This window comes from Sinocyclocheilus rhinocerous, unplaced genomic scaffold (assembly GCF_001515625.1).
Source record: "Sinocyclocheilus rhinocerous isolate Xijiao unplaced genomic scaffold, SAMN03320098_v1.1 scaffold166, whole genome shotgun sequence".
NCBI classification, from domain to species: Eukaryota; Metazoa; Chordata; class Actinopteri; order Cypriniformes; family Cyprinidae; genus Sinocyclocheilus; species Sinocyclocheilus rhinocerous.
The window spans coordinates 3,177,817-3,205,410 of NW_015633186.1; the positions used below are offsets into that span (position 1 = coordinate 3,177,817).

Sequence of the window (27,594 nt, forward strand, 5' to 3'; positions counted from 1 at the left end):
GGACCCAGAGCCCAGCCCACCATCTCCCCGCGGTACGGAGCATCAGCATGAGCCCACCGATGACGGAGAGCAATTTCCCACCGTGATCCGCGAGCCAGAGCGAAGCCAAGCGACTGAGCCTTGCACCTGTGTTTTCCCAATCACCCAGTGTTTAAAAGCCCCAGTCCTTTCAGTTAGTTTTTGTCGGTCATTGAACGTCATTCCATGTGTTCCTGTGTCTCCTACGTTCCCTGTGTGATCATTAAAGACTGTGAATTGAAGTTATCTCCGTGTTTCCTCGTTCCTCGCTCCTTGCCTCCCGAGAAGTGTGACAATATGTTTTGTGGTTTTAGATGCATGGAAATGAGCAAACTGAAATAATGTGGCATACTTGTACACGTTTAAGGCTCAAGATCTGCCAATTAATATTTTAATGAAAGCAATTTGCCCTCTGAAATTTGGGAAAAAATATGCAATTGCTGGTTGCCAGTCACGCGCCACTAGACAATGGTTAATATTAAACAGTATTGAAGATTTTTCTTTTGTTTATGAAAGTTGTTGCATCACTCCTGACATTAAGTAGATATGGATCACCTTCTTAATACTTTTTAATTGTTTACTATCACAGAACCAGCGGATGCCCCAGAGTTACCAAAGTAAGCCTTCAGAATGCTCTTTAAATGTGACCTTTTGACCTCTGATTGATTATCCTACATGTGCACACTAATGATTCTGCATAAGCAATCTGGTTTACTTAAACTAGTCAATACATTATCTTATTTTTGGTTTGTTTACATAAACATATTTTACAGCAAAGTGCAAATGTTTTTCACAGGAAGTTCACCTTCAACCCAAAAGAAGGGATTGACAACCCTGCTTTAGTGATCTCTGATGACACGGGTAATTTTCATCCAATCAGTGACTGAATAACGATTGAAAGAAAAAAAGACTGCTTATGAATACTGAATGAATTGTCTCCAGAGCCTGATGTGCATCCGCGGATGTGTGTTCTAAAGCGGGAAGAGGGTCAGGGCTTCGGCTTCTACCTGAGTAAGGACGCTGGCTGCAGGGGACATGTGGTGCGCCAGGTGGAGCCTTGGAGCAGCGCAGAGCTGGGTGGGCTGAAGAAGGGGGACCGTATTTTGGAGGTCAATGAGGACTTTGTGGATGACAAGGAGCACTCGACTGTAAGAGCACTTCCTTATGCATACATGAGACCTTTGTATTCTGTGAATTAAACACATGGACACTGGAAAACAAATGATATTGCCAAGTAGATGCAAAGCATTAAAGGGATAGTTCACCCAAAAATTCTCTCATATTTACTTAACATCATGTTGTAGCACATATGTGACCCTGGACCACAAAACCAGTCTTAAGTCGCTGGGGTATATTTGTAGCAATAGCCAAAAAAAACATTGTATGGGCAAAAATCATTAGGATATTAAGTAAAGATCATGTTCCATGAAGACTTTGTAAATTTCCTACCGTAAATATATCAAAACTTAATTTTTGATTAGTAATATGCATTGCTAAGAACTTCATTTGGACAACTTTAAAGGCGATTTTCTCAATATTTTGATTTTTTTTTGCACCCACAGATTTCAGATTTTCAAATAGTTGTATCTCGGCCAAATATTTTCCTATCCTAACAGACCATACATCAATGGAAAGCTTATTTATTCAGCTTTCAGATGATGTATAAATCTCAATTTCAAAAAATGACTGGTTTTGTGGTCAAGGGCCACATATGTGACCTTTCTTGTGTCAAACACAAAATAATCTATTTTGAAAAATGTCTGTTTTTTTTTGTCCATTTACAATGGCTACAAAATTACAAATAAATTAAAATGACCGCCGAAAAATATTAGAAAATACAGGACTGCTGATGCGTGATGCGATTGACCAATGAGAATGGTAATTAGATTGGTGTAAAAAATAAAGTACAACAGACATTCATTAACTACATACTGTGCATTAACATGAACTAACAATTAATAATACTTCAATAGCTGTATCTGTAGACATTATTTAATGGAACCGAGCTAATATTAACTAACAACGAACAGTTGTGTTTTTATTAATTAATGTTAGCAAAGATGAATAAATATTGTAACAAATGTATTGCTCATGGTCAGTTAATGCATTGTGTCACCAGTACACCTTACTGTGTATTATATTTAGTCTTGTAGGTGTGTAACCTGTGCCTTGTTTTCAGGTGGTGCTGAAGGTGCAGGCATCTGGGCTGAAGCTATATCTGTTAGTGCTGAGTGCTCAGGATTATGAGTTTGTGGTTTCAGAGGGAAGAGACCTCATGTCGCTCGCCAGTGCTTACCGTCCCATTGAGGGCTGTTCTCGCCCACGGTTGTGTTACATCACTAAAGAGCCTGGCAGTGGCTTGGGCCTCAGCATCATTCCTATTGAAGGTACTGCTCCTTTCTAAACATATGTTTGAAGCTAAGAATTATGTCATTTTTACATTTATTACATTAAAATTAGTATTTTATTATTCACATAACAAGATGTATAGTTTATCAAGACTTTTCACAGAAGAGGGCATATATTAATATAGGGTATATATCGGATCATCATATATAAAAACACATAATAAGCACAAAAATCTTTTTTAAAAGAATTGCCTTTTAGAAACATAAATGTTCCAAATAAAATGGCAAAATGGCAACACCACATTTTACTGTCTGTATCTGCAACAGCTTTACTGTACACATTTGGCTGTTTCGTTTTCAACAATACATTTTGTAATCAAAACTGAAACCAAAAAGTAAAAAAATGACTAAGTATCTGTTCATGAATATTTTTACGATACATCAGCACAGTAAGATATGTACACATCTGGAGGTGTAATATCCAGGACTTTAAATGATATTGTATTTTTCATTATATATTTCCATGTGGGTTTAAATGCAGTGCTTTCATTATTACAAAGCATTTATTTATTTATGTATTTACACCAGTTTTTAAATATCATTACTATTATAGTTTTATTCATTTAGTTTTTTCTATTTTAAATTTAAATTGCATTTTTATTTTATTTTTTATTTTATGTTATTTTATTTTATTTAACATTTGTTTTATTTCAAATATTATTTATATATATATTAAAATATATTAAAATAGGCCTTTTGTGTACATAGAAACAGTCTTAGATCTTTGAGTTCAGCTCATGAAAAATGGGGGCAAAAACAAAAGTGTTTAATTTTAGTAAAACTATAATAACCCTGACCATACACATTCACTATAGAAAAAAAGTAGTACACTCATAGGACAGAGGAAATCAGTATGGGTTGAGAGTAAACACACTCTTAGATAAGCCTGTTGTTTATTTATGCACCCACAGGTTTTATGATGTCCAATTACACTAAATGTGTAGAAACTTCTCCCCTATAAGAGATGTAAAAAAAGTAGTTGATTCACTTCAGAGAACGTTTCATCATAATGTATGAATACACGGATCGTTGTGGACAGTTCTAGTTAATTTTATTCAATACTGTGAGAGTAGGTGAGCGAGGTCGTTATCATCTCAGCCCAGTGACTGATGGTCCAGCTGAGAGAGCAGGAGTCCAGAATGGAGACAGGCTGATCTGGATCAATGGAGCTATGATTTCAGCACTTAGTTATGCAGCACTGTCAAAAATGGTAAGCGCACTTGTATAGTATCTAATACCTTATATTTTAATCTCTGATGCTTTCTGTTTTTGGGACATTAGAAAGACTAGATTTCACTTTGTTCCATCAGGTGAAGAAATGTGAAGACCATGTGACTGTCTTGGTAATTGACAGCAGGAGTGAAGTTTGTTATAATCGCATGGGGATACCCATAATTCCTGCTTTTGCCAAAACGCATAATCTACCCTACAGACCAAAAACACTACACCTGACTCAAGGACCACAAGGATATGGGTTCCTCCTAAGGCAAGAGAAGTTACGATCTGGACGTATTGGTGAGAAATCACTGATTCTTTACCAGTGTTATTATTATTATTATTATTATTATTATTATCTAAAATTAAAACTATTAAAACATTTTTGTTCATTGAAAGCTAATATATAATAAATATTAGATGGAAAACTGTCTGTATTAGATGAGATGCTGTCTTGGCAACTAACTGAAATAAGTTTAAATTGCAACATTAAATTAAAGGGATAGTTCACCCAAAAATGAAAATTTGTTGTTTATCTGCTTACCCCCAGGGCATCCAAGATGTAGGTGACTTTGTTTCTTCAGTAGAACACAAACAAAGATTTTTAACACAAACCATTGCGGTCTGTCAGTCTTATAATGGAGGTGAATGGGAATCACGGCTAAAACATACAATAAAACTAAACAAAAACATACACAAACAAAACCAAATTAAACCCTGCGGCTCATGACGATACATTGATGTGTAAAGACACGAAACGATCAGTCTGTGCAAGAAACTGAACAGTATTTATATTGTTTTTTTTACCTCTGATTCAAGCAAAGTTCGTACGGTCCTGAGTGGTGGCGCCTTCTTCTTCTTCTTGCTTTGTAAAGACACAAAACGATCGGTCTGTGCAAGAAACTGAATATTATTTGTATAGTTTTTTTACCTCTGATTCACGCAATGTCCGAACTGTTCGAACTGTCCTGAGCGCGTTCTCAACAGCAGGCGCGTGAGGCGTCTTCTTCTTCTTCTTCTTGCTTTACTGCGATCGCAGACTTATAAGTGCATTACCGCCACCTGTCTCTCAAGTGGACCATTGACACTCCTAATTGAGATTGTAGATAGAGTGTCAATGGTCCATTTGTTTGTTTTATTGTATGTTTTAGCCGTGATTCCCATTCACCTCCATTATAAGACTGACAGACTGCAACGAGATTGTAGATAGAGTGTCAATGTTTTTTTTGTTTGTTTTATTGTATGTTTTAGCCGTGATTCCCATTCACCTCCATTATAAGACTGACAGACTGCAACGGTTTGTGTTAAAAATCTTCGTTTGTGTTCTACTGAAGAAACAAAGTCACCTACATCTTGGATGCCCTGGGGGTAAGCAGATAATCATAAAATTTTCATTTTTGGGTGAACTATCCCTTTAACTGGAAATAAATAAAAAATAAACCTAAACAAAAACTAAAACCAAAATAAAAATAAAAATGTAGCTTAAACAGTAATATTAAAAATAAAACTACTAAAAATTACAAAAAACATTTAACACAAATAAATATCATAAAAAGAAAAATCAAAAAAGAAGAAAAAAAAGGAAAACTAGAATATAAAAATAAAAGCTATTTCAAAATATTATAAACTAAATATAAAAACTATAATAGCATAAAAATAATACTAAAATAATATCGTTCTTTAGTGCAGGGGTTTCTCTGAGAAAACTGTTAAATATAAATAAGTATTCAATATAAATAAAAATATAATATAATATTTTAAATATATATGTTTTATTTAGTATAAATAAAAATGAACAATATAAATGGTATAAGCATTTAATATTATTGTTAAATATAAATATAATAATAAATGTTAAATAAAATATATAGTATTAAATAATTTAATGACTAATTAATAATATATATTTAATTAATATTTACATAAAATAATAGTGAAATATCATTACAAAGACTGGTTGGTACTAATCACATGATTACCATTCTATTGATTCTATTGATAGCTTTTATGTTTCTCTTATTACTTTAATGGTATGTAGAATACATTTCCAGAAAATATTTTACACATTTTATTTTTTATTTATATACAGTATAAATATTTTCCATAGTATAAATAGGTCTTTTTATAAAATATAAATGGGTCTTTATTTAAAATATAAATAAAAAGTAATATAAAATACAAAATATATAGCTGCCTACATTTTAGGAAGAGTGTCCCTCGCAAAGGGATTATCATATATGGGGGTCCATGGCATCACGCATTTTTGTAAATGCTTTTAGATGTGCCACTAATTAGAAAACACTGTAGACATTTTAGCAGCCATCACTTTGTGATATGTTCGCTCTATAGCTCATGTATTACGAGAGATCGACCCCTGCAGCCCAGCTGAGACTGCAGGAATGGAGGACGGAGAGCTTGTGCTAGCGGTAAACGGGGAGCAGGTGGAGGATGCAGAGCATGAGGCCGTCGTCAGCAAAATACGGCAAAGCGGCCAGCAGGTCACCCTAACCACCATCTCCGTCCCTGGCAGAGACTATTACACACAGGTGCTTGCATGCACACGCTTTCACACACAAATGCTCATACAGAAAAGAGGAGCGATAACATTCAGCTTGCGAACAGCTGCTAAATCAACATATTTTCCCTCTGACTGAAGACATTTGACCCTGAGGGCTAACCAAGGGCCTAATCTCAGGCTCCTAATTCTTATAGTACACACCAAAACAGGTGTTTTTAAAATGAAATGAATCTACTGTTTGGAGTAGACATTGGACCCCTGGGAATGGGTGGGGTCGCTGTGACCTAGATAACATAGGGAATCACTATTCTTGTTGTATTTGCTTGGATTTATCACTGAGAGAGTGTCTGTTATTTGATCCACTTCAGCTGGGCATTTCTCCATTGCTGTTCTATGAAGACCATACTCCAAAAAGGGAACAGTTTCCTAATCCTCCTCCGCCACATCAGGAGGTACACCAAAATCCACCGCATCCTCGACTTTGTGTGCTTCACAAGGAGGGTGCGGGATTTGGCTTCAACCTAGGCTGTGTTCAGAATAAGCCTGGGACCTATATCGGTCAGGTACTGTAAGCATTTATATTTAAAAAGCATCTGCTAAATGCTTTAAATGTACATTTAAATGGAATAGAGTGCAGCAGTGATGACATTTTTTGTAGGCCACCCCAGAATTTAGAATCATCTAGGTTCCTTCTACAAAAGCCCAAAGGATTTTTCCATTGGCTTTTGGATTATTGCAGAAAATAATCTCTGTGACCAACAAAAGTCTATAATTCTAACACTGAATATCTTCACGAATTAGGAATTTTGAAGCCTGAATACAATCACACCAGAATTAAAAAGGTAAATGCAGGTTATAAACAAACATGGTCACATGACGACAGTGTCACAACCATTGCGTTTTCGACTGCTCTTTCTGTCTTTATTTAAAATACATTTTCTCTGAAACTTCAGGTGAAAATTATTTGCAAGAGGGTGATTATAAAAACAACAAGGCTGTAAAAGCTGACTAGTATGTAGATGACTTCTCCTGTTTGGCATGATGACGTTTAATGTCTCTGACAGTCCTATTTAAAATCTGTTAACCACACAAACAAAAACCCATTAAAAAACAGAAGCAGAAGTGCCAAAATGCTAACTTGCTTCTGGATTTTAGCCTACAAGAACATCCCTTCAAGCACTCTATTGCAAAAATGACTGTTTTCACACAAGTCTCCTTGAACACGCCCTCATCTGCCATTGGTCGTACAAATAATAGTCCTGCCCCCAAACTCATGCCATTGGTTAACTGATGCTGGGTTGGTATACTCAAACAGAATAATATTTTGATAGCATCACAGTGCTTATATTTTGTGGGTAAATAACTTGTTTTTTTAAATAAGTTGAAAATAGGAATATTAATAATATATTTATCTTTGCATTTTTAAAAGATATACAATTTTAGAATTAACAGAAAAAATAACAGACTATTGATTTAAAAATGTAATTCTCCTTCTGGTCTGTAGGTGATGATGGGGAGTGCAGGAGAGCGAGCAGGGTTGTGTGAGAGAGATGTGGTTGTAGAGGTGAATGGACAGAATGTGGAGGAAGAGTATTTTGATGAAGTGGTGAGGTTGATAAAAGAGGGAGGAACTCCTCTCAGTCTGCTAGTCATGGAGGGACTGGGATATGAGAAACTGAGAAACGCCAGACAGCCTGTAAGTTCAGGACTCAGTCTTTGCAGTAACAAATTGAGACTTGCTCACACACATACATGCATTTTGTAATTTCAGGATTATTTTAAAGATTTAAATATTGTCTTTCAGGTTCCAGATGCTTCACAAGATGATTTTGTATGAATTAATATAGTCAGGTAAAACATTTAGTTAATTTATTAATTTAACATATACTGTAAAATGATAATTAATTTTTTTAATTTAAAATAAAACTGCATACCAGTAAACCCTCCTCTCTGCCAGAGATCACAAATACAGTCTATGTGGCTAAAAACTATCATTTAAACTACTTTGTAAACAGTTATAAAGATTCTTGTATATCTTGCAGAAATATTGACAAAAGGGTAAACATGCTTTTCTTGTCAGTAACCACATTTATTATAGAATCGGTGTCATTATTTAATGCAACCAAAACACTTTTGAGTACAAATGTAATAAAAAAAACAATTTGAGTACAAATGTAATATAAAGATTATGGAGACTGGAGTATGTGTACAATCAGGTTTAAAGTGATTTATATTGTTGTATGGCTGTAAAGTATGAAAGCATATTAAAACCTTAAAATCCTAATCTTAAAATTTGTTTACACCACATCCTGGAAAACTGTATGTAGAGGTGTGATTTCATGTTAATATATGTTTATCCAAGTTTTATTTTGAAAATATTCTGTCAGATGTGTAGCATGAGTGAATTTATTCACCTTTTTGTTGCAAGTATTTATAACTGAATTCTGAATATAAACAGATATATATTCAAGAATGCAAATCACATGAAAATTATTAAAATTAATTTAAGAATGTTTGCTCTATGCACTACATTGAAAATTATTTTTATGTTTTTAAACCTCAACTTCCGCAGTCCTCTTTTTGATGGGTATGCTCCAGTTCTGTAAGTTCAAAGACAAACTCAATTTCTCACTTAATTATTATTTTAAACAAAATGAAAATAAGTCAGATTAATCAGTTTCCACATGCTGAATTAACTGTTAACTTACTACCAACCTCTGAGAATTTGGTCAATGCATGTACAGACTCTCTCAGCATCCTCAATACTGAAGCACATTGGAGGTTTGAATTTGATGACACTGTCCCACGGTCCATCAGTGCTCATAACTATACGTTCCTCTTTCAGCCTGAACAAATCAAAATGGGCAGTTGGTTAGCAGGTAGTTGTAGCTAGTTGAGAAAGAAGAGAAATGGTCAGTACCTTCGTACAAGATGTGCTGCTTCTTCTGTTGCTGGTTTTCTGGACGCTCTGTCTTTAACTAGCTCCATACCTATAAACAGTCCAACACCACTGCAAAAAAGAACAGAAGATATGTCTGCTAATGTTCTTCTTTGAGATTACAGCATGATGTTACAATAGTATTTTACAAGATCTCAATAAAGATTGATTTTCAGAACTTACCGCACATCTCCGATGAGTGGATGTTTAGTCTGAAGTTGAAGGAGCAGCTGTTTAAGATGACCTCCGACACGCACAGCATTGCCTCTGAGGTCTTCTTTCTCTATAACATCCAACACTGCCAGACCAATGGCACAGGATACTGGGTTACCACCAAACTGCATGGGACAAAAAGGTTAAATATTTACTTAAACTCTTCAAAGATGTACAAGCTACATATATTATCACAGAAGCATTATGGTTCTCACTGTGTTGAAGTACTCCACACCATTGGCTGTAAAAGCAGTGGCTATTTCCTCTGTAGTAGCCACACAAGCAATAGGATGACCATTGCCTATTGGTTTGCCCATAGTCACAATGTCAGGGCAGAAGTCTTCACCTTGAAGCTGAAAAGCCCAGAAATGACTCCCAACACGACCGAAGCCTGTCTGAATCTCATCTGCCACATAAATTCCTCCTGCTTCACGAACGTATCTGAGGGGAAAAATACAATGCTGTGTGTCGCTTAATTCCTGAATAAAGAGTAAAGACACTCAACAAAAATGACAAGGAGACTTACTCTGCTACTCTTTTACAATAACCAGTTGGGAAAATGATCTGGCCACCAACACTGGGTAAAGACTCGGCAAAAAAAGATGAAATCTACAGACAAAATTAAAGGGGTCAAATGATGCGACTTAAATTTTTAATTTCTCTTTGGAGTGTTACAAGCTCTTGGTGCATAAAGAAGATCTGTAAAGTTGCAAAGACTAAAGTCTTAAATCCAAAGAGATATTCTTTATAAAAGTTAAGAGTCAACCACGCCTACCTAAAACGGCTCGTTCTAACACACCCCCACATGTCTACGTCACGATGTGGGAAGATTTGAATAACGCCACCCAAATGTTCACGCAAAGAAAGAAGGTGTAACTTTGATTCTCGCTGTAGTATTGTTGTTGCCGCCGCCATGTCGTGTGTTTCGTTGTGAAAGTGAAACTACTTTTTTTGACCTTCCAAAAGAGGACATTATCCGCTTCTTCATGCCTGGAGCTGATCCGTGCTGGTCGCTGAGGAAATACATCAACTTTGCGCTGTGGATCACCGGCACATTTTATGGAGGACTGTTTAACGGCGCAATGCAACGCAACGTGTAAAAAGACAGTATAAGTCATTATAATCCATAATTATGTCCCCACTGGATGCAACAAATGCCTCGTTTAAAAATCGACGCGTTTCAGAAAAGCGGGGCATAGAGGAGAAACAATAATGTACAGTATGTGGAAAATAATGTGTTTTTTTTTAAACCTTAAACCGCATAAACACATTTCATTACACCAAATACACAAAATAATGTTCTTTTTAGCAACATCATATGACCCCTTTAAATGGATCATTCACCCAAAAATGTACATTCTGTCAGTACAATGAAAGTCAATGGGGTCCAAATCAACACTGGTCACCATTGACTTTTACCTCATGGACAAAAATATTGAGACATATCATCTTTTGTGTTTCACACAAGAAAGAAAGTCATACAGATCTAGAATGACATGATGAGAGTGAGTATTTTGGGTGAACTATCCCTTTAAGAAGGACAATCAGTATATTTTAGTAAAAAACATTTAACAACTTTGCTTTTCCTACCATACCTTGCGGCCTTTCTTATGCGCCTCGTCAATAAGACTTTTCATAGTGTCTGCATAAGCCTGTCCTGGGTCAGGATGATCTTCTCGGTAGATACCGTGGTAAGTATCAGGAAGAGGTGCCTGTATTTAAGCAAGAATGAATGGTATGTAGCAAAGAGTCATAATTATTGGTTTAAAAGTTGTTTCTATGTCCTGTACACACCACATGCACCCACTCTTTTTGGCCCCCCAGTTTCCGGAACTTGTAAGGGCTGATGTCGATGAGTGAGGTGAGATGTCCATGATATGCACTGGAGAGGCAAGTAAAGATGACACAAAAATAAGTCTAATGTAGCTCTTTTTTTCATTATCAACTGATATAAGAAACACAACAGTTCACAATTTCACATTTAAAAAGTTAGGTAAACCTTACTGATCTAGCACAATGACATCCTGATGTCGGGTATACTGACGGGCCAGTCTCAAGGCAAGATCATTAGCCTCTGATCTTCGGAAGAAGACAAAAATCCAAATAAGATTTTGTAGAATAATTACAGGTTGTGTTATTGATCATGTATGGTATGCATATATTGCAATTTTTACAATCTGCTTAATAAAAACATTGTAAAAAAAAAAAAAAGATTTTGTAGAATATTTCTTTTAATCTGTATATGTGAGTTTAATCTGTGAGTTACTTACCCCGAGTTGACAAAATAAAAGACGCAAAGTTTCTTTGGCAGAGTGGCGGCCAGCCGATCTGCATACAGAACTATATTATCATGGAGGAATCTAGTGTTTGAATTAAGAAGATCCATCTGAGCAGCAGCGGCCTGAGTGAGGCTGGGGTGACAGTGTCCCACTGCAAAGACAAAATGTATCAAGTATGCCATCATGATACTTGATACTTCCTCGAAGTGCTCTGTAAAGCCTATTTGAAATTCAGTGGGATGATGATGATAAGAGTTGATTACATTTCTAAAAGCATACATGTTACGAAAATGTATCATGGTTTTACTACAGTAACATTAACTACGGTATGCAGGCAGAAATGTTGTAAATCTGTTAGGGGATATAATTTACAGTTTTATGCAAAAGTTATCAGGGCAACCCTGATAATTATCATAATTTCAATTTCTAATCTCTTTTGAGGTCCCCATGTTGCTACTTTCCCCAAAGAGATCAAGGAGAAGCACAACTAGCAATCAGCTACCTTAAATATCCTTTTTCATGATTAGCTGTGCACCTGTGTTTGGTTCATTGAATCAATCAGCATTAAGTGACTATAGATATTTAAATCCTTACAACTGAGAAGGTGCCCAACCTTATTTCACACAATGCAATACTGCTACACTAAGAATTTCTGTCTGAAAAACATAACATTATCCAGCTTTCTCTAGAAACTGAATAGCATATCACTACGATCTTGTCTTATAAAGAAAGAGCACATTATTATGCAGCCTCAGAGGGGTGCCCAAACTTTTGCATAAAACTGTATTTGCATTGTAAACACATCAGATAATTATTTCTTCATAATTTCTAGATGTGTTTAGACTACTATTTTAAATGCACAACACCATTCAAAGGTTTGGGGTCTGTAAGAAAGAAATGAATACTTTTATCGAGGAAGGATGCATGAAATTGATCAAAAGTGACAGTAAGACATTAAAGGGGTCATATGATGCTGCTAAAAATAACATAATTTGGTGTATTTGGTATAATGAAATGTGTTTATGCGGTTTAAGGTTCAAAAAACATTATTTTCCACATACTGTACATTATTGTTTCTCCTCTATGCCCCGCCTTTCTGAAACGCGTCGATTTTTACAAAGCTCATCGGTCTGAAAAAGCGTAGGTGTGGTTGACTCTTAACTTTTATAAAGAATATCTCTGGATTTGAGACTTTAGTCTTTGCAACTTTACAGATCTTCTTTATGCACCAAGAGCTTGTAACACTCCAAAGAGAAGGGAAAAATTGAAATCGCATCATATGACCCCTTTAATCATTTTCAAATTTCAAACAATCAGATTTGAAATAAATTGCTGTTCTTTTGAACATTCTATTCTTCAAAGAATCCTGTAAAAATATATAATGATTTCCACAAAAATATTAAGCAGAACACCTGATTTCAACATAATAAGTTGAAATATTTCTTGAGCACCAGATTTATAGAATGATTATAGAATGATTTCTGAAGGATCATGTGACACTGGAGTAATGGCTGCCGAAGATTCAGCTTTGTATCACAGGATTAAATGAAATTTTAAAAGATGAAAATAGAAAACATTTATTTTAAATTGTAATAATATTTCTCCATATTATTGTTTTACAGTATTTCTGATTCAATAATCGCAGCCCTGGTGATCATAAGAGACTTTTAGAAGAGAACATTAAAAAATCTGACAGACTGTGATTTTTCATTTCATATAAATTAGCAAGGATGTAACTTAAAAAAACCAAAAACAAATTATATATATATATATATATATATACACACTTATGACACTTTTATATAATAATGTGAAACTGTTAAATATATGTCCCTATATACTGCAGCATGCATGTCAAAATGTCCTTACCATGTTGAACATTACTAATGCAATCTAAGTACTGCATGCCATTCTCATCATATAAATATTGACCCCGTGCTCTCACTATTTTCACGGGATCACGGGAAAAAAAGAGTCTGCAGGACTGCCTGAAAATACAACAGAAAGAGTATTTAGTCTGAACAACGGTTTAATAGCGTGCATTTATCAAATCAAAAACAACACCAGGCCTTATAAAAGCGCGACGTGTAATATTTGATCCAACTTACCCAATCAGCTTCCTGCGCATTTGCAAAGTCTCATCTTTATGAAAAACTTCCAGAGCCATTCCAACGATACGGTTTTGTCGTCTGCTACACCTGACTGTTTACAGCCTAGATACCTGACAAGACTTTGAACTGCAGAAAAGAAAAAAAAAGAAACATTAAAAGAAACAGCCGACAATGTCTCGTCCCTTGCTGATGACGTCACGTAGAGCGTCCATTCTGGATCTGTTGGACTGAACCACATCGGATTTCCCACATTTCAACGCGAAACCTGGTATGGCATGCATCTACGTTGATATATTTCAATGTACTTCTTCTATTTAATGTATTATTTTCTTTACGTTGCCTTGAGTTGCTGTGTTTTATGAACATTACCAGCCTGCTGTCAGTTACTATGCGTGTTGCTAGTAACTCAGCTAGCTTAAGACACCTGACAACTAGCAAGGAGATCTGTCAGTGCCTTTGACAGCTATAAAGCTCATGTTTATCTAGGTTTACATTCATTGCACATCTTTTGAGACCTCTTAGTGTCTGTCTGTTGTAGTCTGATTCACTGATGCGATTAATATGACACGTATGTGTAGCAAGTTAGCATACTTGACACTAATTTGCAGTCATGCTGGTTATTGTGAGGTCACTATTGATCTGTGTTGTGCTTTCCTGTTGCTTGAATATGACTCCAAGGTGAATTAATCAATTCATATTCATTAATGACTCATCAGAAGAGTAAATAAATCGTTATAGTGAGTCATCTTGCACTTAAATGCACAGTGTTTTTTTTTTCTCAGATGGACTTTATGGTTTACCTAGATGGATCTCGGCTGGTTTTGGGACTTGGATTATATGCTAGCTCTATTTCCCACTTTTTTACCTACAGGTTGTGAAAACACATGTTGATGGAGGACGTGCTCCAGGGAAATGACAGACCAGGGCAATAACAATCAGAACATCTCACAAAACCCCTTCGCAGCTCTCTTCAGTTCCCTCGCTGACGCAAAGCAGTTTGCATCTGGCCAAAAGCAACGGCGTCAAGCTGAGCAACAATGTAAGGTCTTGGTAATAAGCAGCGCTCTACTTGCAGGATAGCATTAATTTAATGGCACTTTGTAATTGTTTTTCTCTACAGCTGTAGATTCAGGAGAGAGCCAGTCTGAGTCAGACAACTCTGTGTCTGACAGCATCGATGACAATGATGACTCGGTGGCTGAGATCAGCCGATCTTTCCGCTCACGACAGGAGCTCTGTGAGCAGCTCAACGTCAACCACATGATCCAGAGGATTTTCCTCATCACTCTGGACAACAGTGAGTGTTTAACACCTACTGGTTCTGAGAACTGTCTGTTTACTGACTGTGAATGGTTTTAACTCAAAACATATAATTTCTTATATGATCAATGAACATAAATATACACTGCCTTTCAAAAGTTTGGAGTCGGTAAGATGTTTTTAAATATTTTGAAAGAAGTCTCTTATGCTCATCAAATTTGCTCTTATTTGATCAGAATACAGTTAAACAGTAATACTGTCAAATAGTATTACAGTTTGAAATAACTATTCAAATAACTTCTATTTGAATATATTTTAAAATGTATTTTATTCCTGTGATGGCAAAGCTGAATTTTCAGCAGCCAATACTTACATCACATGATCCTTCATAATTCATTCTAATAAACTGATTTGATGCTCAAGAAATATTTCTTATTATTATCAATGCTGAAAGTAATATGTGAATGAAAATATATTTGTGAAACCGTGGTAAAGAGCGATATTTGAAATAACAATCTATTGTAAAATTATAATTGTCTTTACTGTCATTCTGTCACTCTTCTGTCACTAACACATGCAGCAAACACAAATATTGTATTAATTATACTTCTAAGAAATGCACAACATATAAATAAGAGTTCAGTGGAGCTAAGAACAGCATTTAACATAGTATGACTTTGTTTCTTTTATCCTACTTAGTTTTGCATCTGCCTAATTTAGCTAGCTTTTCATATTAGTTTATATTGGTTTCATATGACTGGATGCAAAACATTTTCTCCTTCCTTTTAAAAATCTTTTTTTTTTATTAATGCTGGCAAGATGGGGTTTTAACAAAAGCTGGCTGTCCATGCAAAATAAACATGATTTTTTTTTTCAGTGCTACATGTTTAGAGAAAAAAATGTAGGAAAATGTCAACACCCATACTGCACTGGGCTTAATTAGACTATCTGTGGACGGGGATAAAAAAAAAAAGCTAAAGTACGGTCTGTAGTTTTCACAGACAGCTGAAGTCTTTTGCAGAGAAATAAATGGGGATATCTTGGTGCAGGTATCACAGAAAAATTTTAAATTGTTCATTTACTTATACTACCACTTTTTACACTGTAAAAGTACAAAGCTGGTTGATAATCAGCAAACTTACCTTTTAAGTTGTGCAATTAGTTGCATTTAGCATTGTTTCCCCTGCTGTCCATAACCCTAGCAGAAGAGACTTGACACATTTTTGGGTATGATAACCCACCAGCTGAGAACTTTTTTGAGATACTTTTTTCCATAATGAATCCATTTCATGTGTATGCAGAAGTGTACTTCTGGATAGTTTGAAAAGAAATGAATATTAGATTGTAGATGACAGATGTCTCGCTGATCTCAGTTTAGGTGATCCTATCACGATGACATGCATTTTCCAGGCAGTGCTGCAGATGACCTCATCCACTGCAGTTTGGCCCATTACGTCAATTTTGTTTCTCTCATTTGTGTCTTTATCTTTATCCTCCACATCGATCTACTGTCCATCCCACTGGTCTGCCATTCAAATCTTTATCACAGTTTGCATCAGTTGTGCTAAAAGGAAGGTTTTGAAAATGTGATATCTGAGCCCCCTGTCTGTGGCCCTAAATTCTAAACTACTTTTCAAAAGTTAGAGGACAGTAAGGTAGAAAATGCTATTATTCAGCAAGGACGTATGAAAGTGATCAAAAGTGGCAGTAAGGACATTTATAATGTTACAAAAGATTTCCATTCCATTACAAGTTTCTATTGATCAAAGAATCCTGAAAAAAGTGTCACGGTTTCCAACAAAAATAATGAAGGGAAAGTTCACCCAAAATGAAAAATCTGTCATTATTTACTCAGCCTCATGTTGCTCCAAATCTGTATGACTTTCTTTCTTCTGCGGAATACAAAAGACTAACTGTTTTGCTTTTGGCTACTATCCTCCTGACTACCAGGAAAAAACAGGTTTGTGAATTTAGTATTTTGTCATGTCATTACATTGTTTAGAGCAGGGGTAGGCAAGTTCGGTCCTAGAGAGCCGCAGTCCTGCGGAGTGCAGCTCCAACTTTAGAGCATAAGAAAAATTTTGAAAAATAAAATTTTTGGAAAATGATATTTTATTCATATGTTATGCCATGTCCTCTGTAGAGGACATCGGGACTTTAAAAAGTCCTGTTTTAAAAAAAATAAAAAGACATGAATAGACATGAAAAGGCAAAAACAGTGGGATTTTCGTTTTAACCAGAAATCAATTAAAATTTTTGTATACCAAACTTTATATAAAGATGATTCTCAACTATGTTATGAAAGATATTTTTAAAAAACATTTTTTCTTTATGCAAAATGTGTGTAAAATGGCCATGGTTTAGAGCATAAGAAAAATTTTGAAAAATAAATTTTTTGGAAAATGATATTTTATTCATATGTTATGCCATGTCCTCTGTAGAGGACATCGGGACTTTAAAAAGTCCTGTTTTAAAAAAAATAAAAAGACATGAATAGACATGAAAAGGCAAAAACAGTGGGATTTTCGTTTTAACCAGAAATCAATTAAAATTTTTGTATACCAAACTTTATATAAAGATGATTCTCAACTATGTTATGAAAGATATTTTTAAAAAACATTTTTTCTTTATGCAAAATGTGTGTAAAATGGCCATTAACGAGTTTTTCCATTATACGTATACAATGTATCTATAAACTGTATCTAATTTGCATATTAATGTGTTTTTGGGGCAACATAGAATGAACAAATAAGTGCAATAATGGGAGTAATAATTAGCAAGATTTTCATAATAATATCTAATATTTAATAGGAATATTGATAGGAATATTGATATAATGTTTTCTCTATTCATTTGTTGTGTCTCCCAAAATGTGTAATAAACATGCTTTAAGTCCTGGTGTCCTCTACAGTGGACATGTATGAAATCGACGTCCTGTTTCATAACAGAAGGTCATATTTTGATTTGAAACCCCATAACATTTTCCTGAGATGTTGATTTATGACAAACAATTTGTCAGATTTAAATGATAATTACAAAATATTATCATATTTCCATTAGGGTGTTACATTTGATCACTAAATGAATGTCAGCCATTTTTAAAGACCAAAGAGAGGGAGTGGTCATGGTGAAACATCCAATCATTTATTATCTCTGGAAAGCCCTGAATGTGCTCTGTTTAGATTTAAAACTGTGACATGTAACGTCTCAAAGAAATCGCTAAAACATAATATCCTTTACAGTGGACAAAACTCCATAGCTGGTAGTCAGGAGGCTATTGACATCTATTGTATGGGGGAAAAAAACAATCAAAAATATCGAAATATGTATATTTATGTACCACAGAAGAAATAACATAAGGGGGAGTTAATGATGGCAGAATTTTCATTTTGGGGTGAACCTTCCCTTTAAACAACTGTTTTCAACATCAATAATTATAAAATAAAAATATTTTTCTTGCGCACCAAATCAGCATATTGGAATGATTTCTGAATGATAATGTGACACTGAAGATTGGAGTAATGATGCTGAAAATTCAGCTTTGCCATCTCGGGAATAAATTACATTTTAAAATGTATTAAAATGGAAACAGTTACTTTAAATTGTAATAATATTTCACAATTTCGCAGTTTTTCCTGTATTTTTAATCAAATAAATGCAGGCTTAATGAGCATAAGAAACTTCTTTCCAGAATATAGAAAAACCCTAAACGTTTGAACAGTAGTGAATATGTGTTTTCAGAATATGCACTAAGAATGCATTTATTGTTGAATTAAAATAATATCTTTCCAGGTGACCCCAGTCTAAGAGGTAGTAATGGCATCCCACCACGCTGTGTATACCTTGAGGAAGTGGCTGCTGATCTTGATGGCCAGGACTGGCTTAACATGGACACCATAGAACAGGTACAACATGTTAATGTGTCATTCTTTTCCAGTTATGCATAATATCAGATAAGTTGTATGCACACATATATTGTGAACTTTGAATAAGAATAATATTCTTTATTTGCTCCTCCAGGCTTTGTTCAGCAGGCTGCTTTTGCAGGAGCTGGGAAACCATCTCATTTACATGACCTCCTGCAGTGTAGTGAATCTCTCCGCAGATCGTGATGCAGGAGAGAAACGTGCCATACCGTACCTTTACGCTTGCTACCGTAGAGCTAAAGAGGAGGTATTTTCTGCAGACTCTATACTTTGTCGGCCTGTTCGGTTGTGCCAAAAGAATGAAATGTGGCTGCTTGTTGCACTGTTTATTCGCTTTATTGCATTGTTTGTGCTTAATGCAATGTGTTAATGTTCTTCAAATCAACACAGATCACTAAAGTCCCAGAAAAGCTGTTATCGTATGCAGTGCACTGCAAAAATTTGACTGTGTCCAATGCCCGCACTGTTCTGCTGACCCCAGAGATCTACATCAGTCAGAACGTGTATGAACAGCTTCTGGACCTGTTGCTGGAGGCTGTGAGAGGAGCACGTAAGTGTCACATTTGTGGTCATATGATACGTTTGAAGGTCCTGAACCAATTCCCTGTGTTTGACTTTGTTTGTGTTGTGATCTCTGCAGAGTTTGAGGAAGTTATGGAGTTTTTGGAGGAGGTTATAGCTAGTCTGTTGGCTGACCAAGAAGTGCGTACCTTCGGGGAGGTTATGGCGCCAGTGTTTGATATTTTCCAAGGCCGGGTCAAAGACTTAGACCTTTGTCAGCTGCTGCTCTATTCCTACCTGGAAATTCTTCTGTACTTCAGTCGGCAAAAGGATATTTCTAAGGTTCGGATCCAATGCTCATTAATGCTAATGTCATTGCAGTTTCTTTCATATAGATCAAACATTTTTTGGATGATAATATTCTGAACCTAGGTTTTAATGGAGCATATTCAGCCCAAAGATCCTAACAGTGGGATTCAGTATCAGAAAACGCTTCTGGGAGCAATCCTGAATATTTCTTGTCTGTTGAAAACCCCTGGTGTGGTTGAAAACCATGGCTTTTTCCTCAATCCTTCTCGTTCCAGCCCACAGGAAATGAAGGTTCAAGAGTCAAATATACACCAGGTGGGCACAAAATTTTGATCTTGATGACATGAAGCCAGCCACTTATTCCCTTTCATTTCTTGTCTTCCCCTATGCTAGTTTATGGGGCAGTTTCATGATAAGCTGTATCAGATCCTGAAAAACTTGCTTCAGCAGTCCAGCGAGACACGCCACCTGCTGCTCTCGTGGCTGGGTGGCTGCCTGCAGGCCAACATGGGGCGGGCAAAAATCTGGGCAAACCAGATGCCCGAGATATTCTTCCAAATGTTCGCTTCGGATGCATTCTTCTTAAATCTGGGCGCTGCACTGCTCAAGCTCTGCCAACCGTTTTCTCGACCCTACTCGCCCAAACTCCTGACCTTTAACCCCACGTACTGCTTGCTTAAGGAGCTGAGTGAGGAAGAGCGGCGTAACAGAAACGTGCACGCAAGAGGTGACTGGCCTGTGCTTCACCTACCAGACACTACCTTTCATTTCTCTTCCGAAATAACAATCTAAACTCAAAAATATACCTCCCCCTACAGGTCTGGACAAGGAGACATGTCTGATACCTGTACCCCCTCAACAAACGGTTGAATTTGCCCAATCATACAGCCTTCTCACAGAAAATCTCATCCTTACACAGCTTACCCTGTACCTGGGCTTCCATAGGTAATACTTCATTACGAAAGAGTCATGACACTCATATATTTAAGTATATACAGTGGGTACGGAAAGTATTCAGACCCCCTTACATTTTTCACTCTTTGTTATATTGCAGCCATTTGCTAAAATCATTTAAGTTAATTTTTTTTCCTCATTAATGTACACACAGCACCCCATATTGACAGAAAAACATAGAATTGTTGACATTTTTGCAGATTTATTAAAAAAGAAAAATTGAAATATCACATGGTCCTAAGTATTCAGACCCTTTGCTCAGTATTTAGTAGAAGCACCCTTTTGATGTAATACAGCCATGAGTCTTTTTGGGAAAGATGCAACAAGTTTTTCACACCTGGATTTGGGGATCCTCTGCCATTCCTCCTTGCAGATCCTCTCCAGTTCTGTCAGGTTGGATGGTAAACGTTGGTGGACAGCCATTTTTTGGTCTCTCCAGAGATGCTCAATTGGGTTTAAGTCAGGGCTCTGGCTGGGCCATTCCTAATCAAGTCCAATCAGTATAATTAAACACAGCTGGACTCAAATGAAGGCTTAGAACCATCTCAGGGATGATCAGAAGAAATGGACAGCATCTGAGTTAAATATATGAGTGTCACAGCAAAGGGTCTGAATTCTTAGGACCATGTGATATTTCAGTTTTTCTTTTTTAATAAATCTGCAAAAATGTCAACAATTCTGTGTTTTTCTGTCAATATGGGGTGCTGTGTGTACATTAATGAGGAAAAAAAATTAACTTAAATGATTTTAGCAAATGGCTGCAATATAACAAAGAGTGAAAAATTTAAGGGGGTCTGAATACTTTCCGTACCCACTGTATATGCATTTATTTGATCAAAAATACAGTAATATGAAATAACTGTTTTCTTTTTAAATATATTTTAAAATGTCATTTACTCCTGTGATGGCAAAGCTGAATTTTCAGCAGCAATTACTCCAGTCTTCAGTGTCACATGATCCTTCAGAAATCATTCTAATATTCTGATTTGGTGATTAAGAAATATTTCTTATTATTATCAGTGTTGAAAACAGTTGTGCTGTTTATATTTTTGTGAAAATGAATAGAAACCTCAAAAGAAGAGCATTTATTTGAAATAGAAATCTATTGTAACAATATAAATGTCTTTACCATCTCAATTTAATGATCAATTTAATGTATTCTTGCTCAGTATTCATATCTTAAAAAAAAAAAACTCACAAGTTATCAGTTTGAATCAGTCTGCCAAAATATTTGCTGCCTGAACTCTCTAAAGGCTTTGTCAGAATAGCTACTGAATTAACATGCAAGTTAAATATTTAAAACATGAAAATATGTACAAAAATAGTATTATTGTTTGTTTTAATGTATGTAGTTATGACCAGTTATGGGGGTGTAGTGATGAACCCAGCTGCATTATGTGGGAAGCACTGATTTGCAGAAAAATAAACATATGCTTTAATGGTATTTGTTTGTCAGACTTCATGATCAGATGGTGAAGATGAATCAGTCTCTACACCGGCTGCAGGGGACGTGGCGGGACACGCAGCTCAGTGGAGGCGCAGCAGCAGCAGAGCTACGGGAACAGTTTGAACGCCTCATGACAGTCTATCTCTCAACCAAGGCTGCTACCACGCAGCTCGCCATGCTACAAAGCTGCCTCAACCTCCAAGCCTCCTGTGCCGCCCTGCTGGTTCAGCTCAGCCTGGGCAACCAGGGGTCTGAGCACATCCCTCTCATCTTTCCTTTACCTGCACTAGAGAACAGCCTGCTATGCTTTGTGCCAGGTATCCCCCTAAGTTTTTGTGTTCCTTTTCAGTAAACAAGCTCGTTTCCACCACCGAATTAAAAATAAATAAATAAAAAAGCAATTATGACAATTATGAGTTTATATATCATAATTCTGACTTTTTTTCTTGTTAACTCACAGTTGAGAGTTTATACCTTGGAATTGTGAGGGAAAAAGTCAGAATTGTAAGATAAAAAGTCGCAATTGTGACTTTATCTTTTATTCTGTGGCGGAAACAAAAAATGTGAGGTGTAAACAGAATTCACAAGAAAAAAAGAGGCAAAATTGTGATAAAAAAAAATGCATGGAAAAAGTTTGGATTGTGAGATAAAACGTCACAATTTCCGGTTTTATTTATATACCTAAGTGGGCTGCAATTTTTCAAAAACCCAATCTCTTGACTCTTTCACAGAATTCTTTGCCGAAAACATGGGCGATTTCTTCATATTCCTCCGCCGCTTTGCTGACAAGGTGTTGGAGTCCTCGGCGGAAAGCTTAGAACATGTCCTGACCTTCATCACTGTGTTCATGGGCAACGTTGATAGGTGTGAGCCGGAGTAATGCTGAGTTTCTCGCGCTTTTTTTTTTTTTTCATTCCATGTGGCTTGTTGTTTACTCTAGGTTATTTACTCACAGAATGAAGAATCCTCATTTGCGGGCAAAGCTGGCAGAGGTTCTTGAAGCTGTGATGCCCCATATGGAGACTCTGTCACCTGGCGCTGTCCAGCCTATCATGTTCCAGCGCCAAAGGGTGTTCAACACATATCGGCATGCACCCCAACTTGCTGAAGCCCTCATTACAGTGTTTGTGGATATAGAGTTCACTGGTCAGTTTCTGGAGTTTATTTCTGTTGTTAATTTGATTGTAACATCCTATATTAGATTTTGTCAATGGCTTGTTTCTCAGGTGATCCTCATCAGTTTGAGCAGAAGTTTAATTACAGACGACCAATGTATGCCATTCTGAAGTACATGTGGGGAGAAGAGAGCTACAGGGAGAGCATTAAGGTGAGAACCAGACAGATGTTTTAATATTATAAATAATATTTAGGTTGCTTTGAAATTTTGTTCATCCCTTGCTCGCAATTTCACACAAAAAACATTTGTTTCCTCACAGCGTCTTGCCGATTATGCATCTGAAAATCTTGAAGCCATGAATCCACCACTCTTCCTGAGGTTTCTCAATCTCCTCATGAATGATGCCATCTTCTTACTTGACGAGGCTATACAGGTACTTGTCTGCCTGGGCAGATTGCTTTTGTTTTATGCAAATCCCAACTATTTATACTGGTAACACATTTTGTTTGTTCAATTTAGCTTGGTTGTTCAATTACATTAACATATTAACCTCTAAGTAGTGGATATCAGGAATATTTAATTGGCTGATTAAAGATGTGACACTCACACGTGCATCTGTTCCTTCCAGTATTTAAGTAAGATCAAAATCCTCCAGCTGGAGAGGGATCGGGGGGAGTGGGACAGTCTGGCCCCTGACGCCCGCAGAGAGAAAGAATCTAGTCTGCAGATGTTTGGACAGCTGGGTCGCTTCCACAACATCATGTCAAATGAGACCATTGGCACCTTGGCTTTCCTCACATCTGGTAAGAAACGTGAAAGAAACCAAATGCACTAAAATATTAACACCACAGATTTTTATTTATTTTTTTGGGTCATAAACTATCTGACCAATTTAGACCTGAACAGAAGGGTTTTAAATAATTATTGGGTGAAACACTTGGCTTTAAGTGTACAAAGTGACACTAAAACTCAGACTTTATGTACTTTTCATTTTCCCCTTCCAGAGATAAAAGGTCTTTTTGTTCATCCCTTTCTTGCTGAGAGGATCATCTCCATGCTCAACTACTTTTTACAGCACCTGGTAGGCCCCAAGATGGGCGCCCTAAAGGTGAAAGACTTCAGTGAATTCGACTTCAAACCCCAGCAGCTAGTGTCGGACATCTGTACTATTTACCTAAACCTGGGGTAGGCTCTTTGATTACATATTATTCCTAAAAAAATAAAGAAATATTAACTGTTATGGATGCTGTTTTGGCCACAGAGATGAAGAAAATTTCTGCGCCACTGTCCCAAAAGATGGAAGGTCATATTCACCCACTCTGTTCTGCCAAACTGTCCGCGTACTCAAGAAAATCAACAAGCCTGGCGACATGATTGTATCTTTCAGTCTTTTAGCAGATAAAATTAAGGTTAATTTAATCACTATGCATATTTATCTTAGATACACAGCTTTCGCAGGAAGTCATGGGTATTTAAATATTAAGTGGTAACCTTGTTGATCTTCTGTGTCTCTTTCAGTCACTTGCAGACAGGCATCAGCAAGAAGAGGAGACCTTCTCTGATGCTCCGGATGAATTTCTGGATCCCATCATGTCTACGTTGATGCTTGATCCGGTGCTGCTACCTTCTTCGAACGTTACAGTGGACCGTACAACAATAGCACGACACTTACTAAGGTGAGACGTGTATCAGGTTTATTATAGTAAACTAAAACTAAAATTAAACCCAATAAAAAACATTTTCATTACTTAAAATAAATGTTAACTGAAAATGAATTAGCTGAAACTATTTCAGCTAGCTTTGTTATTTTATTTTAGTTAATTTATTAATTTTATTTACTTGATGTACTAAAATAGCTAAAACTGAAATAAAAATTTATAAAAACTATATATACGTATTAAACACAACAAAATTACTGAAACTTTAAAATTAAAACAAAATGTATATATGTATAAAAAAAATTTTTATACTTGTTATTTTGGATACTGGGTATTATTTATATACTATTATAGTATTTATTAACTTTTTGAATTAAGTTTTATATTTTAATTTTAGTTTAAGTTTTAGTGATTTTGTTATGCACATTTGTAATTTTTTTTAGTTTTTGGTTTTGTAAATAATTCTATATATATCTTTAATTTTTATTTATTTAATTTTAGTACTTAAACTTATTTTAGCTGCCAAGGCAACATTTTCACATTTTTTTGTAAGGTTTTTCATCTAATGTTTATATTTTATTTTATTTTATTTCAGCTTTACGGAAAACAATTTTAATAGTTTTAGTTACCAGTAACGGCACTGTTATTTGATTAGGTAAAAGTTTTAAAAGCAGTGTTGGTTTTGTCTTTTTTGTTCTAGTGACCAGACAGACCCTTTCAACCGCAGTCCGCTCACCATGGACCAGATCAGGCCCAATGAAGAGCTCAGGCAACAGATCATGAAGTGGCTTGCTGATCATAAGCAAAGCAACCAGCAAATGGGACCCAGTGGCTAAACCGCATCACTCCCTTGAGTCCCTTCCCCCAGCACCCAGGCATGCTCTGTATGACTAAGCCATTCAGATGTTTCTGGCCTCTCTCATACCGCTTTGAAACAAGAACATTTAACCACATTCGGAGGAGCACGCCTGCATTCATGCTGTTAATGTGCTCCTCAAAGGTCAAATGCAGATCTCCAGTGAGATGCCATATCACTGTAGCATATTCGGCTATCTGTTCTTTCAAACTCCCCAGAGGTCTGAGGTCTCCGCAGACAGAACTCAATAACCGGAGTCACTTTTTCTGTTACATTTTGCCTTGCAAAGATGTTCACTGTGGGAAATGAAACTCGGGCTTATAGACAGATGACAGCATACATGAGGTTTGCTTACCCAACCCTCTACGGACACCTTGGCAATTGAATCGCCATTGGCTAGTAAATTTTTTAGTTTACTTGCCAGAAACGCACTAAGGATTAATGAGCTGCTGGATTTATGAATATTAATAAGGTTGTGTGCGTTCGCTCGAACTGATTTGCTGAAATCAAATGGATAATAAGTGTGTATGAATTATCTAATTATTATAAAACAGCGATTTTATCCTCTCGTTGCTGGAAAATATAATGTAGCGATTCAGTATTTAAACTTAATAAAAGTCGTGGGGCAGCGTTGACAAGTTTCTTTTCTCCTGGATGTGTGAGCTGAGCGATCTCTGATATGTGTGTGTGTGTGTGTGTGTCAGTAAGCAGCGCATTAATATAGAACGGTAATTAAAGACTAATGCACACACCAGTATAGGTGTGTGTATTGTAGGAGCTAGATGACGTATGATGACGTGTGACGGCATAGTAGTGGTGTCCCAATTCTTAGGGGAATATTTTCACCCCTACCCCTTGACACTCTGTTACAAGGGGTAGGGGAAGGGAAAGGGGTATAAAATAGAATTGGGATTGGGCCTTAGTCGCATATGCGAGTGATTTACTCGCAATGTAGAGGGTTGTTACCTGTTCAATTTATTTGCCCTACCTCTGACTCATATGCATGCAATATTTTATATGCATCGCTTATTTGTTAACTTTTTAAGTTAGAATATAAGCAGCGTACCTCATTTGATACTAAGGAGGAAGAGTTGTGGCCTCATTTGTATTGATTAAAATATCAAAGCAAACCAATGTTGGCTGCAAAAGAAATTAAACTATCACAAAATATTTTGCTAACATCAGCATTATATACCACAGAGTTTCCATTTTTAAATTTGTACCTATTGGTTTTAAAGGCATCTGTGTTCCATAACGCAGCAGTAACACGTCGGATTCTTCGTGGAATGGTCGGTAGCTTTACCATTTGTCAAAATGCTTTTGTTATTACAGACATTTTATGCTTGAAGCTCAAGAAGCATTTGCTGTAATATGCACTTTTATGAGACTCATTAAGAATATTGAGCTCTTGTTGAAATGTTAAGAAATACCCCTGCACACTTTACAAGAATCCATTGTGTCTTTTAACAGTGCAATATGTCCTGAGTAATGACCTCTTTGACTTCTGAGTCAGCCTTATGACCTCCTCTCATGCAGTGATATCATGTCTCTTGTTCACAGTTGCAAAACGGCATGCTCTGGTTGGATGGACCTTGCTACTGACATTTGTCTTAAAAGATGACATTGATAAGATACTGTCCAATCACTGCTTTTGGTTGTGAGAGAGTTGCATTAGATTGACCTGTCAAGTGGTGTAGGGTATGTCTGCATTTTGATTTTCACTGAATTATTTAGTTGAGTGTTAGTTGGTTTTAAGTCTGAAATTCTTTATTCCCTCATATTTTCAAGACCTCAATCAATAAACCTGACCCCATGAATTCTCAAAGCAAACTGAATGCTTTAAAGCCTGTTGTGATATTTCTGTCT

General features: G+C 36.2%; 3 protein-coding genes across 4 annotated transcripts in view; 2 read left to right on the forward strand and 1 right to left on the reverse strand.

The window, feature by feature from the left end:
* nherf4a (NHERF family PDZ scaffold protein 4a) overlaps positions 1-7,996 on the forward strand; it is a 9,361-nt gene extending 1,365 nt beyond the window's left edge. The window contains 10 exon segments of the mRNA XM_016557123.1: positions 608-635; positions 815-879; positions 961-1,166; positions 2,198-2,405; positions 3,500-3,636; positions 3,737-3,941; positions 5,991-6,187; positions 6,528-6,722; positions 7,664-7,897; positions 7,964-7,996. Of these exon segments, the coding sequence (XP_016412609.1) occupies positions 608-635; positions 815-879; positions 961-1,166; positions 2,198-2,405; positions 3,500-3,636; positions 3,737-3,941; positions 5,991-6,187; positions 6,528-6,722; positions 7,664-7,897; positions 7,964-7,996 (1,508 nt within the window).
* Positions 7,997-8,657: 661 nt separating this feature from the next.
* Positions 8,658-13,834, reverse strand: LOC107743705 (5-phosphohydroxy-L-lysine phospho-lyase-like). The gene is made up of 12 exons (XM_016557091.1): positions 13,698-13,834; positions 13,459-13,577; positions 11,581-11,740; positions 11,315-11,389; positions 11,105-11,192; positions 10,906-11,022; positions 9,837-9,919; positions 9,526-9,751; positions 9,281-9,435; positions 9,080-9,169; positions 8,875-9,005; positions 8,658-8,759 (listed from the first exon to the last, which is right to left on the reverse strand). The coding sequence occupies exons 1-12, from the start codon at positions 13,754-13,756 to the stop codon at positions 8,719-8,721; spliced, it is 1,344 nt and encodes a 447-aa protein (XP_016412577.1). The 5' UTR covers positions 13,757-13,834; the 3' UTR covers positions 8,658-8,718.
* A 60-nt stretch (positions 13,835-13,894) lies between these two features.
* On the forward strand, positions 13,895-26,115 carry LOC107743704 (ubiquitin conjugation factor E4 A-like). Of its 2 annotated transcripts, none has more exons than XM_016557088.1 (20): positions 13,895-13,968; positions 14,572-14,739; positions 14,821-14,997; positions 18,753-18,865; positions 18,981-19,133; positions 19,277-19,436; positions 19,527-19,729; positions 19,820-20,011; positions 20,090-20,423; positions 20,515-20,641; positions 22,107-22,414; positions 22,829-22,961; positions 23,053-23,243; positions 23,324-23,424; positions 23,534-23,647; positions 23,843-24,017; positions 24,219-24,399; positions 24,476-24,623; positions 24,733-24,890; positions 25,573-26,115. In XM_016557088.1, the coding sequence occupies exons 2-20, from the start codon at positions 14,613-14,615 to the stop codon at positions 25,706-25,708; spliced, it is 3,231 nt and encodes a 1,076-aa protein (XP_016412574.1). In that variant the 5' UTR covers positions 13,895-13,968; positions 14,572-14,612; the 3' UTR covers positions 25,709-26,115. The 2 variants fall into 2 exon arrangements, with proteins under 2 accessions (XP_016412574.1, XP_016412576.1); XM_016557090.1 differs by having other exon boundaries at positions 13,966-14,019.
* The last annotated feature ends 1,479 nt before the right edge of the window (positions 26,116-27,594 follow it).